At 54.7% G+C, this 13,269-nt stretch overlaps 1 protein-coding gene across 1 annotated transcript in view; it reads right to left on the bottom strand.

The window, feature by feature from the left end:
• Nucleotides 1–13,269, bottom strand: part of COL27A1 (collagen type XXVII alpha 1 chain) — a 135,258-nt gene that overhangs the window by 74,218 nt on the left and 47,771 nt on the right. The window contains exons 12-14 of the mRNA XM_021691749.2: nucleotides 12,612–12,656; nucleotides 4,459–4,512; nucleotides 2,199–2,243 (exon numbers count right to left, since the gene is read on the bottom strand). Coding sequence (XP_021547424.1) covers nucleotides 2,199–2,243; nucleotides 4,459–4,512; nucleotides 12,612–12,656 — 144 coding nt within the window. The remainder of the gene's footprint in view (nucleotides 1–2,198; nucleotides 2,244–4,458; nucleotides 4,513–12,611; nucleotides 12,657–13,269) is intronic.

Here is a 13,269-nt window from a genome sequence, read left to right as displayed (position 1 = left end):
CCCAACCTAGTGGACACCAGGACAATGACAAAGAGAAACACATGCCAACGATGAAAGCCAGGATATGTAAACATCCCTGCAGGAGAGCTTTGGGAACTGAGAGCATTTAGCCTGAAGAAGGAGCCTTGGTAAGGACAGAAAGTGACCATCTTTTCATCTCAAACAGTCTCTCCCAGGGGCAGGGGAATGACTGGGGCTCAGGATGCAGCAACACCACACATAGCAAGAGCTCTGTAGAATGGCCTGGGCTCCCCCAGGAAAGAGTGTCCAACACCAGGCTGTTCAAGTTGGAGTGTAATCACTGTGTGACCAGGATGTTCCAGAAGGCATCCCTGTGAGCTTAGAGGAGGCAGGACTACAAGACTTTGGGGGTCCTCATAAACTGGGGTTCTCTACCTCTCGTTGCAGATATTCCTTTTCCAAAGCATCTAGGCAGTGCCTTGTGCCAAAGAAGATGCCCAGCAAAGTCCTGCTGAATGGACATCGGGGATGACAAATGCATGACTCATAGGTGGACATTTCACTGCCCCAAGCCAAGGAGATGTCACTCATTGATCACAGCCCGTGTCTCCCACTAAGTTCCAATGTGACTTTGAAATCTTTCTCTACACAGCAATCCAGAGGGCTGCTACCATGCATAACATACATGTGTGTGGGTGAACTAACAATAACTGTTATTATTATGACGAGCACTTCCTGAGTCCTTACTATGTGCGAAGCACTTTTTATGTACTAGTTTCTTTAAATCTTCACAACAAAAGTCTAAGTTAGGTACTACTATTATCCCCATTTTATAGATGAAGAAAGTGAGACACAGGGAGGTTAAGAAATTTGCTCAGCATCTGAATTCAACCAGTGGTAGAGCTAGGATCCGAACCCAGGTGGTCTGGTTGCAGGGACTGCCGCCTTAGCCACAGGACTGCACTGGACTGTGGGCATCTGTGGTGGTCAGACTCTTTACAAAGCCCTCCCAACTCTTTACAAAGCTCTTGTGGGCACAAGGATCCCATCTTATGAAGGGGTTCCCTGGGGCCATAGCTGAAGAGCACAGAACCAGGAGGCGGGCCTAGGGTGCAGACTCTCCGCCCCTACCCTGCCCAGGTTCTGCACTCACCCATTGCCACTGGGAACCTCTGGGCCCTCTTGCCAGGACTGGCCACCCCTAAACAATGGGGCCCCTGAACTCCCCTGGGGCCTTCTCCAGCCTCGCTCTGAACAGAATTTCGTGGCATAGTTGCTGGGGTAGCCAAAGCCGGCAGCCCATTAGTCAAACTAGGGAACAGCCTACTTATGTCCCTCCGTGGCCCCCCAGACTCAAGCTCCATGAGGAATGACCAGAGGACAGAGCAAAGGGGCATGAGACCCTGGGGAAAGCTCCTAGAGTCATTTCCCAGGCCTGAACCTCTCAACGGCTCTTGTGGCCAGACCCAAGGTCAAGGTCCCACTCTGAGGGCCCAGCAGGAGGCCCTGGTTTTGGCTCATGGAACCACTCCACAAGGCCTACCCCAATCTGGATGGAGTCAGAGGTCAGCCTGCCTCCCACCTCCCTGTGCACAGGCCTCTTTCAGTCCCAGGCATGTCAGGAGGTGATAGCAATGATTAATATAATGATATTTTCCTCTCAGGGCACACTTACTAAATGCTAGACCCTGGGCCAAGGCCTCAGTTAATCCTCACAACCACCCCCAGAGTACTCTATCATCATCCCCATCTTACAGATGAGAACTAAGGCTCAGAGAGGGTAAGCAACTTCACCCAGGTCACACAGTCATGATGGGGCAGATCTATGACTTGAACTCAGGGGGTCTGGCTCCAGAGTCAGTGCTGTGAAGGAAAGGATGAGGAAGACGGCCTGACATGACCTCAGCTCCTCGGCCAGCCACTTCACCTGTGGATGGGCATGCTATCACCTACCTAGACCTCCCTGCAGTAAGATGGGCAGGCAGCAGGTGTGAAAGCACATCCGCACTCTCATGCTCCAAGCACCTGCCTTCATTTAACTAATGAAGAAAGAGGCTCAGAGAAGGTGGGTGATCCACCTGAGGACACACAGCAGGGCTTTCCTCCCTCTGCGCCCTGGCCAGACTGATATGTCCTGCTCCCCCAGCTCCTCCTGGGGTTTGATGAGAGAGGGACCTTTCCAGCAGGACTCGTCGCTTGCTCCCCACACCCCACCACCCAGGCATCTGTGTACTTACAATGAGGCCGGGGACTCCTCGGGGCCCTGGCAGGCCCAATTCTCCCTGCAGATAGGAAGAGAGCAAAGCGGTTACTTGCCCTGTCTCCCTCCTGGGCCACTCCCTCCACGCTATCCCCCTGTGGGCACCTGGTGGGATCCTCTGGAGCTGACCATTCCTTGTGCCTGATTAGTGACTCTCGGAGCCTGGCCTGAAGTTTGGACAAGACCCTTCCCCCTTCTGCCCTCAGCTTTCCACATTTGTAAAACAGGGAGACTGGATTTCCAGACCCAGTATTTTCCACTTGTAAGTGTGAAAGAAGAGGTGGAATCCTGATCCTGACAATAAAGATGGGCCCGGTGTCTGGCCCAGATCTCATTTCACCTTCACTTCATAGATGGTAACACTGGGGCTCGAGAGTTATGTGATGTGCCCAAGGTCAAGTACAAGGAAATAACACAGTGGCTCAGCTCGAAGCTGAGAGCCACCGGGCCAGCCTCTCTCCCTCTCCCAGCCAGGAAGTGCTGGGGCCCTGAGAGAAGCCCGCCTTCACGAAGTAGGCTGTCAGGTCTCTGCCTCCCAGATGCTGGAGAGGGCTCTCGCCTGGGAGTCAGAGGATGCGGCTGTGTATGTCATGGGCAACTTTCCATCTCCTCGTCTCTAAAAATGGACCATCCATTGTTTGCACCAGAAAAGACAGGTAGAGGGGTCTGGATCAAGTTCAAGATGCAAGGCATGAATAAAAATGGGGGCTTCTAGAAATGCTGATTATCAGTGGGAATTGCCAGCACCCTCCAGGTGTTTGTCTTGCTTCGGGTGGGCCCAGACAGGAGGCTATCACCACAGCCACCAAGAAGAAGCGGAGGGGAGACGCCGCCCTGGCTTTAAAATGAGGGAGGCGAGGCCCAGGGAAGGGAAGTGACTTGTCCAAGGTCACTCAACAACTGCGTGGCCAAGCCGGGGCCATTCATCAGGCCCTCTTTCTGCTCCCCCAGGGTCTGAGGATAAAGACACTGCTGCCCCTCCCCAAGGGGATGACATCATGTATTATAACGCCTGACCCGATAACTGATATACCGAAGGAGAGGCTCCAATTTCTCACCTCCGTGCCTTCGCTGATGACCTTTCCTCCACATGGAATGTCCCCTCACCTCTCTCCTCAACCCAATCCAACATCACCTTCCGCAGGAGTCTCCCTGCTCCTCTATCCCTCCTCCACAGCACCCGGGGCCCTTGACCCCACACATCTCACTCTGCCTGGTGCGATGGACCGGACAGACAGCCGTGAGCTCCTCCAGGGCAGGCGATGTGCCCGCTGTGACCCACTGTTTACAACCGCCCCATCCAGGGACACCTGTTGTGAGCCGACCGCCTTCCCACCCCCTCTCACTTCATTCTTACACCAGCCCCCTGGGGCTGGCATTCCGACCCCCAGATTTACAGAGAGGGAAACTGAGATTCCGAGAGGGGAACCGATGTCCAAGTGATGCAGCAGGACTCAAACCCCAGTCCACCCGGCTCTGAGACCAGGGCTTAAGCCACCATGGTTGCTGGGGTGAGCCCAAGCGGGGTCAGGCTCAGGGAGCATTTATGGAATTGAAATCCCTACACCGTCAGGGGCTGATCGTGGAGCCAGCAGTCACCTCTACAGAGAGCACAGCTGGCCACAGCTGCTTCAGTGGGAAGGCCCAAAGAGAGATGTGGGAACATGGCAGGTGTTCCAAAGAGCTTTGGACTTAGTCTGCTCCCCTGGGGCAGAGAACAAGCTTCCTCTCCCGCCTGAGCCTGAGCCTGGAACAGGAAGGGAAAGGCGGGCTCAGCACCTCAGGGCAGGCTGACCTGGCTCCTCGATGACAGGCCTCTGATTATTTACAAACTCTATAAACATGCCTATGTTGAAGATTTCTTTAGAACTCAGCTCTTCTCTCCACACAGGGCCTGCAAACCATCAGCTCCCCCAGGGCACTGCTGCCTCATAAACATTGTTGATGCTTTGTAAGGCAGTAGTAGCCCTGGCTTCCCCGGTGGGGAGCGACCCAGAACCTTCCTGAGTCCTTGGGGATGCGGCACGGTCTGGGGCTTTAGAACCAGGGGCTCAGTGGGCTGGGAGGGTGCTTTCCTGGGGGGTACAGGATACCCACAGTGGATAGGAGCTTGGGGTTCAGAGGTGGCAGGGGTAGGATTTGACCCAACTTGTCTGACCCCAAAGCTTGGATTCCTCAAACCTGTTGTGTCTTGCTCTGGAATCTCTTTCCTGTTCCCCAAGACTTGAAATACTTACAGGGTTCCCATCCAGTCCAGGAGGACCTCTTTCCCCAAAGTCTCCAGGAAACCCCTGAAGGCACAAGAGAGAAGAAACATCTGCAGATTAGTGTTTATACCTGTGGGGCGGCTTCCATCCAAACCCCTGGGGGCACACAAGGACATGTCCATGCAGTCTCACTCTTTGGTTCTGGGATCTGGGCAGGCGGTGGGGTCCCCAGTCACGCGATGCCCTCAACAAACACCAAGACCCGGACCAAGGAGGCAGGACGGACAAGAACTGAGGTCAAGAATCAGAGGCTAGGCTTGAACCAGTAGCTGACTTGCCAAGCGTTCTAAGGGCATCCCTTTCCCCAGTGGGCCTCAGTTTCCTGACTAGTTGAAGAAGGGAAGGCTTCTGCAGCATTTTCCAGCTCAGACCTTCTGCGGCTGTGACATGCTCTTCAAAAGCTGCCCTATGCAATCACGATCCCCATTTTTACAGATAAAGACAGCAAGACTCTGGAAGGGTAAATGTCAACGTTATGCAAGGTCACACGGTGGGTGACTATCAGCCCCACTGCCAGAAGTAAATTTCAGCAGCCCAGAGAGGGGCCAGGCCACCCAGCCCAGGCAGCTTTGGCCCTCTCATCCCATCCCTGACCCCAACTCCATACTCTCTGGGGAGACAGGCAGCTAGAAAAACATGGCTCTGGGGACACCTCTGGGGACCAGGGTAGGGGTAGGGGGCAATTCCATTTCACTTCAAAGGGAGGAGAAAGTCCTCAAGCTTGGAACTTAGGGAAACCTGTTTTTCTCCCCTGCTTGAATTCAAATCATTGTTTTTCCAGGGAAATTTAATAAAAAACACAGCACATGTTTTTCTGACCAAATGGATGCCTGAGCTGTTCAGTAAAGATTCCTCACAGAGGACAATTTGTGTCTGGTTTCTAACACAGCTGGGGGAATCCAGGGAATAGATTAAACCTAAGGACAAACCCCAAACCACTGAAAACGTCTCTCCTGACTGAGCAAAGAGACCTTGAAATGTGTGTGCATCCAGGCTTTTGTCCTTGCCCTGTTCAGCTGTCTTATTCTCCTCAGATCCCTCCTCTGTCAGGGAACCCTCTTGGACCAGAAGGGCAGGGGTTGGCCTTCATCCTTGAGGAGGTGTGGCTTCGTTCAGACACCCAAAGGAGGACGTGAGGACAGAATAATGAGATTCGGATCAAGCCAGTCACTTTGCAGGCAAAACTTCATTTGCCTTTGACATCTACCCTTAAAGGAAAGGTTATCAGTCCCATTTAACTGATGGGGAAACTGAGGTTCAGAAAGGCAATGTCACTTGGCTAAGGCAAAGAAAAGCAAGTCTGTGGTAACAGCTGAGCCTACGTCCCCACCTCTCTAAACTCCATCAAGTTTGTATGAGCTGCACACGGGCAGATCATGGCACATAGTAGCTGCTAGAATGTGTATTCAGCTGGTTTCAGAGAGTGGCAAGGGTGTGTGTGTGTGTGTCTACAGGCCCATCTCCAGGTCAAGTCTTTGTGGGGGTACATCTGATCCTATCTAAGATTCCTCTCCCCACATACTTTGGGTTCCCCTGGCAAATTTCAGCCTCCCCGCAACCCGACCCTTCTTTGACAAGCTGTAAGGGAGCTCCGTCTCCCCTCTTGGGACTGGAGACATCAGCTGGGTGGGCTGTGGTGAGGGGAGACTTCTGAAGGCATTACGTTTCTGCCTTCACCTTTGGAGGCTGGGGTTAGGGGCCTGGCAGGAGAGGAGGACCATCTATCAGGGGACAAGGCCAATGCCATCCAGCCAGGCACCTGGCCAACTCCACATGGCCCATGAAGGGCAGAACTCAGGAAGTCTGTGCTCTGCTCGCCAAGGCCAGTGTCTGGAGACTAGCTCTGGCTATATGACCTCGGGCAGACCCTCACTTGACCCACTGTCCTGCTCAGGCTGGGGTGCGGGGTGTATTCTCTAAGAACACTTGTCCCAACCCTTAGATGAGGCCTAGAAGGAAGGAGCCTCTTCCTCTATACACAGGAATGCCACCCAGCCTAGGGCAAGATGAAGCCCTTGACACCATCCCCCAGGCACACATCCTGGCTACAACGCCCACTATATTCACACCCATCGTTCTGCACTCAGAGGCCACTTCAGGCTGGCTCAAGGACTCCCCTCAGACCCAGCCGCCAGGCCAGCCTCCCCCATGAAGGTTTGGAAGCCGTGCAATCCCGTGCCAGTCCTGGCTCCATCACCATGGGCCTCTCCAAGCCTCAGTTTGCTCTGCTGTACAATGGGGCATACAAACAGGATGAGCTAAGGTGTCCCTTGCCGGCAGCAGGAACGTGAAGGCACATCTCTGGGGTATAAGCAAGGGAGAGACCATCAGAAAGGTCAAAATCCCAAAGGAAGGCATTTCTGCAGACAAAACGGGTCCAAAGCTAGCCAGTGGCTGATAACAGCAGGGTAAGAACAAAGACAGTAAGAGCAAACTCCAGCAGCCCAATAAGATGAGTAATTAAGAGCATAGTGGTTGGGGGATAAAAGACAGGAGCTTTAAAAGTGCTGGAACAAATCTGCGATTGGAACAATCTCTAAGATAGAAAGACCCTAGCTGTTCTTGACAAGCTACACCTCATTGCACCAGTGGGGAGGCTGAGGCCCAGAGCATGCACAAGGGCCCATCACCCACCAGCCTGTGTCACCCCTCTGCCGCTGGAGACATACCTCATTTCCAGCACTTGCCCCGGGGCCCCGATGCTTGGCCCTTTTGGATCTCAGAGAGGCGGTCGCCAAGCTAGATGTGGGGCCCCACTTTCCTCCCACTCTGCTTCCCTCTGGCCATATCTCCTCGTGCATGGAGTGCAGTCCCAGCCGGGCCAGCAGCGGGACCTTCCTCCACAGGCCTGAGCTCCTGGCTGCAGCAGGCTGGCCCGAGGCCCAAGGAATGAGCTCGGCACCCTGCCGGGGCCCCAGCCACGTGGTGTTACCACTTCCCCAGGTCGGGGCCCCCGGGGAACTGGACGCCTTGTACTTTGAGCAGAACAAGGCCCAGGAGGAGACAGAATCCGGCTCCAGGAAGGGACTCCAAATTCTATCTCAGCTACAGCAATGCAGAGGAATAGCTGTGAAGAGAGGGCGGTCCTTGTCACCACATCCACAGCAGGATGCCAAGGTCTGAAGAGGCCGCTGAGGGCCACCTCAGCCACTCCCCTGCCTCCAGGCAATGTCTACCCCATCTGTCTGCTCCAGAAGGTGGGCTGGAGAGGCAGGGGAGGCATGAAGCCTCCGGGATCAGAAGTCCCACTAATGCCTCGAAGGCTCAGCTCCCTGACCTACGAAATGGTCTGTCTTGCCAACTCCCCTAGCAGAGCTGGGCTGAAGAGGTGGGATGTCGTAATGCAGCCCCGGCATGCTCTACTGAGCCAGGACACGCTAGCTCTGGTTTGCATCAACAGTGGGAATACAGAATAACCTCTCGGAAGAGCCTCCAGAAGGATCTCAGGGCCCTCTTTATAGTGTTGAGATTCTCCACAGTCAGGATATTCCTGGGCAAGCTTAACCTGCATCCCTCCTGCTGCACTTGCAGCCTGCCGTAGTCCTTTCTAGAACACGTGCGCACTCCAAGTGTGCTGACATGGAAAGACCCCTTGAGGTCACAATGCTGAGCATGTTTTCACCCTGCCCTTTTGGAATCCACTAAGGAGCCCATCTAAGAAGAGTCACCTCAGGGAACAAGTAGGAGATAGGTAGGTCAAGTTCTCCCCAGGATCCCAGGGTCACCAATAGCCCCGGGCAGCTCTAGCTCAAGTATGGGACACTGGGGACCAACCCCGACCCCCAGCATCACCACTGCGAAAAACTCTCATCCATCTTGGTCTCAGTTTCCCCACCTGGAAACACGAGACCTCTGTCACTTTGCTCCCTGCTCCCCACAGTCTGAGAATTGGAAAGGATTCCGAAACCAAATGCACCATAGCAGCAGCTCTTCCCACCCCCCCATGGGCGTGTGGCCTTGGGCAAGTCCCAGTTGTCCCTGAGCCACACACTGACGGAGTGGAAGCCAGGGTTGGGCCTTTCCAGCTGTAAGCTTGAGGGTCTGCCGGCCTGACTCACTACACAAGACCAGCCTCGCAGGCCCGGCCAGAGGCCACGAGACACGCTGTGAGCAGTGGCCGGCCTCTGCCAGGCATTCCAGCGGGCTTGAAAGTGAGTTCACAGAGCGCCCGCCCAGCAAGAAGATTCACTGCAACGTCTTCCTAACTCCTGGGAGGGACCCTTGTCCCAGCTGCAAGCGTCACTGTGCCATGCCCAGAACAAGCCAGGACAGCCCAGGAGAAACCCCTTCAGCTCCAACCAAGTCTGCAACATCTTATATCTGGACCCCTCCTCAGAAAACCACGATACACTCTCCATTCTAGCAGACGTGAGGAGATGAGAGCTTTAGCCTAAGCTTTCCTTTGGAGCTGAAGATAGGAGCGCAGAGAGAAGTGTAAGGTAGAAAGCAAGCCAAGGTCCTGGGGTCGAGTCCTGACCCTGCCATCAACTTGCTGTGTGACTTTGGCCAAATTACTGGGCTCTCTGAGCTCTGTCTGCTTATCTGTCTGACAGAGAGGTCAGGCCAGCTCATCACTGAAGTTCTTGCAGCTCTGATATGCTCTGACCTCTAGCGTCTCCTTTAGGGCTCTGATCAGCAAAAGATTCCCACACACCCTCCTTCCCGACCTGATGCTAAGGAGGCCGCGTGCCCGAGCCCGAAGTTCTGCTCGCTGGAGAGAGATGAACTACAGCAAAATCACCACCAGCCCTGCCAGAAATGAGGCCAGCTGCAATCTGGCATGAGGGAATTCAGCTCATTCTCCCGACATTTCCTTTTGTTGATGCATGCCTAGAAATCGCCTGGCCCAAAGCTTTGACAAGAGGACATTTGCAGAAGGAGCGCCGCCCCCCACGGCTCCCCCCAGCCCACCAGCCAGATCAAGGGCTCAGGAGCACTGGCAACAGGGGGATGGCCATAAAGACCACTTAGGGAGCCTGTGGGCCGAGGGTATTTGCAGACTTAGGGGCCCGGCATGGGCAGAGACAAAGGCCGTAGGGACTCGGTGCCATGCAGTCCTGCTCCCTACACTATTAAATCATATCCAGTGCAGACCTTGCCCATTTGATAGCCATGGCAGCTGGGCCAGGGTCAAGGGGACTTTCACGGCCCTCAGGGGTATTGTGTGGCCCCCCTGTTGAAGAAGGGGGATTCCTCCCACCCATGCCTGACACTGTAGTGCCAAAGACCACCCCATCATGAAGGACAGGGCACAATCTTAGGAAGTTAAAGGCAAGGAGCAAGGAAGCAGAACTGAATCATCAGTTCCGGGGCTTCGAGAGGTGAGGCCCCCAGAGGGTTTCTGAGCAAATGGCTTTGACTGAGTCTCGGTTGCCGAGGCTGGAAAACAGGTGTAGTCAATCTCACCTCGGAGAATCAGTGGGGGAATCATTCGTAGTTCAGATGCCATGCAGGCAAAAGGGCCTTTTGGGGGTATGTTTTGGTTTACAAGTGCTATCCCCAGCACCTAGCACCTAGTAGGTGTCCAGTAAATTTTTGTTGAACGAAGAATGAATGAGCGGTCTCCTCTCACGCACAGATGGCAAAATGGCGCTGAGCACCTCAGACCGAGAGGGTGCTGCCTTCCTGGCCACAAGCAGCTTGGCCTTCAGCTCCAAGGAGCAAACAAGTACATGGCGGGGAGTAGGCGGATGAAGAGGCCACTGGGAGGAGGAAAAAGGGGGAAGGGGAAGAGGGCAGCTGGGGCCTGGCTCGTCCCTCCTCCGTGCTCAGGAGACTCTGGAATGCATTCGCTCAACAGCCACACTCTGGGGCAAGAGGCAAAAGCTCCGGCTGCTGCATTCCAACCCAGCAATGACCCCCCGAAGCCTCAAGACCTTGGCCATGTCATTCACCCCCCGAGGCTTCATCTCCTCATCTGTAAAGTGGCAGTGCCCGGCGCTCTGGCAGCCTCCCAGGATAGAGTCTGAGCAAATCCCTCACGGGTGGCTCTGGAGGCAGACCTGGGTGAGGGCACGGGGCCCAGCTGAGAACATCTAAGGAAGCCAACTGTCCCTCCTCTGCAACTTAGACTTTGGGAAAACAGGTCCAGAGAGGTGAGGCCATTGGCTCAAAGTGACACAGCATAGACAGCCTCAGCCACCCATGAAGCTACAAACAAGAAAAACAACTGCTACTATTTATGGAGCACTTCCTAGGTGACAAGCGGAATGACCCCATGAGCTAGAAGTTATTATCCCCATTTCTCACAGGGGAAAACTGCAATTCAAAGGCTTTGAGCCAATAATGCCCCAGGGCCTTAGCACCTACTATCTCCTCAACCTGAAAAGTTCTTCCCCAGATTGCCACAGGGCTCCCATTCTCACCTCAATAAGGTTTCACAAGAAGTGAGGAGGATTCCTGAATCAACTCACCTAACAGTCTATACCCCAAGCACTCACTGTCTCCCTAACCCACTCTATCTTAACACTCAGCATCATCTGACATTCATTCACTCATTGCTCATCCCCTCGTTCAATCATTGTCTGTCCACCTGTCCATGAAAATGGGAACTTTGTCTTGCTCATTGCTCAGCACTAAGCATAGGGCCTGGCCCACAATATATGCTCAATATTCACTGGATGGATGGCCAGATGGATGGGTGGATGGCCAGATGGATGGATGGATGGATGGATGGATGGATGGATGGATGGATGGGTCTCCTTGCCCAAGGTCACCTGGCTTGAGGAGCAGATCCAGACACCAGCCCAGCCCTCACAGATGCCAGGTCTTGACCTAAAGCGAGAAGCATTAGGTGCTATCCTTGCCCAGATCCAGGTGTCAGGTATTAGACCCCCAGGCACAGAGCTGCTGTCGGCCACAGAAAGGTCTAGTCGGAGGATGAGGTGCCCCTCTGGTCCTTGAGACCAGGACCTGGATCTTGCTCTTCTTTGCATACCACACTGGGCCCCACAGGGCCCAGATCCATACACTACGGGTAAGATCCCGTGATCACGCATGTCAACCCCAGAGTCACAGACGAGCCCCTTTCTAGGCACCACTGAGTTCTCCTGGCCCCCTTCCAGCCACCTCTCAAGTTCCAACCTCCCCCACAGTCCCTTCTCCATCAGCCACCAGCAGAGGGAAGCCCAGACCCCAAGCTGATGATGCTTCCAAGTCTAGGGGTTAACCTGTGGGCAGCCACATGGGGCCTTAAGCCACCAATGGAGGTCAGGCCTGAAAGAAATATGCCTCCCTTATAGTCTGGGGTCTCCCTCCACTGGCAGCAAGGATGTGGGATATATCACTCCAGGGGGAGCCTCAGCTTCCCCTTGTGAGTAATGAGAGCATTGGAATTAATGCCTCGCCCACCAGGTGAAGATTCTGGGGCATGGGCTTCTACAACATTATTGCCGGCCAGTGAATCTGTGATCTTGACCCACCATTGAGATCAGAGGCCCTGGAGGCGAATGGCGGTGTTGGAATCCCGCTCCCTTATTGACCGTGAAGCTGTGGGCAAGTGACTCAACCTCTCTGTGCCCTGGCTTTCTCTTCCTGCCCTGGAGATACCCAAGCAGGAGGAAAGCAATTCCCACCACACTGGAGGGTCATGCGCAAAGCCAATGAACCAGGGCTTACGGCCAGCCCCTCTTGGGGTCACACCCACTGTAGACCTGCTCACAAGCCCCACCGCCCTCTAGCCTAGCAGGTGCACATGTGACTGCTACAGGCCACATCAAGACAACATGGAGACTGAGGGTTTTCTGAGATAGGAGCCCAGACCCGGGTCTAGCCATGATCCCCCAGTCCAAGCAGCCCCACAGACACCACTGACCCAGACAAGAGAAGCCCCCAGATGCAGGACCACACTGCAGAACAGTTGTTGCACGCACACACACACATACACACACACAGGAGCCATCCCAGAGGGGCCCAGCTCCAGCCAGGCAGCCGCTGGTCAGGGTCCTGGCAGCAGGACACGAGACCCAGACAGCCCCGCATGCTGGCCCACACACTCAGAGCAGAGCGACGGCCAAGCGGACAGAAGCAGAGAACGCCCACGCTGCAGGTGCACGGGGCGGTATGGCCCCCGGGACGTCAGATTCACCCATAGAGTCTGCATAATAGACACGGAAAATCTTTACCGGCCTACCCATCTTGCCCCTCTTGCCAGGAACACCAGGCAGGCCCTGTAGGGGAAAGACAGGGAAGAGGTCAGGACAGGATTCCACAGGGGACAACCAGTGCTGTCCCAAACCAGCCCCAGAGCCACCCACGAGAGGAAGTCGCAGAGGGCCTAGCGCACAGGTCACACACAGTAGGTGCCAGTTATGTGCCCATCACATGGAAGGTGCTTGCACTCTACAGGGCTGGGGTGTGCGTGGACCTGAGCTGGGGAAATGCCCAGGAGAGTGCCCAGCATCCCTGGTATTCAGCAGGTGCTCCTGCTGCCCCCCCCCAAGGTCCTCTCTATCCAGCTTGTTGATGAGTCCCAAATATGGGCTCCGGCTGGGAGGTGACAGGGAGGAAGAGGCCCGTGGGCCATGTGGTCTTTTCTGTTGCACCACGAGTAAAAGTGGCCGTAGACAGCAGGTAACCAAATGAGCATGCTTGTGTTCAATCACACTTTTACAAAAACAGACAACTTGCAACACTTGATCTGAAATACAAAGTGGGCCCATTTCTCATTTGCTGAAAGCCCTTCAGAAGCTGCCCATGCTCTCAGAATCAAGTCCACTTCCTGACCCAGGCCCTGAGCGCCCACGTCACTTCGCCCAGGTGCCCCCTCCAAGCTCGTCTCCT

The sequence above is a fragment of the Neomonachus schauinslandi genome, chromosome 13 (genome assembly GCF_002201575.2).
Source record: "Neomonachus schauinslandi chromosome 13, ASM220157v2, whole genome shotgun sequence".
NCBI lineage: Eukaryota > Metazoa > Chordata > Mammalia > Carnivora > Phocidae > Neomonachus > Neomonachus schauinslandi.
This window is presented reverse-complemented; position numbering and strand designations above follow the sequence as displayed.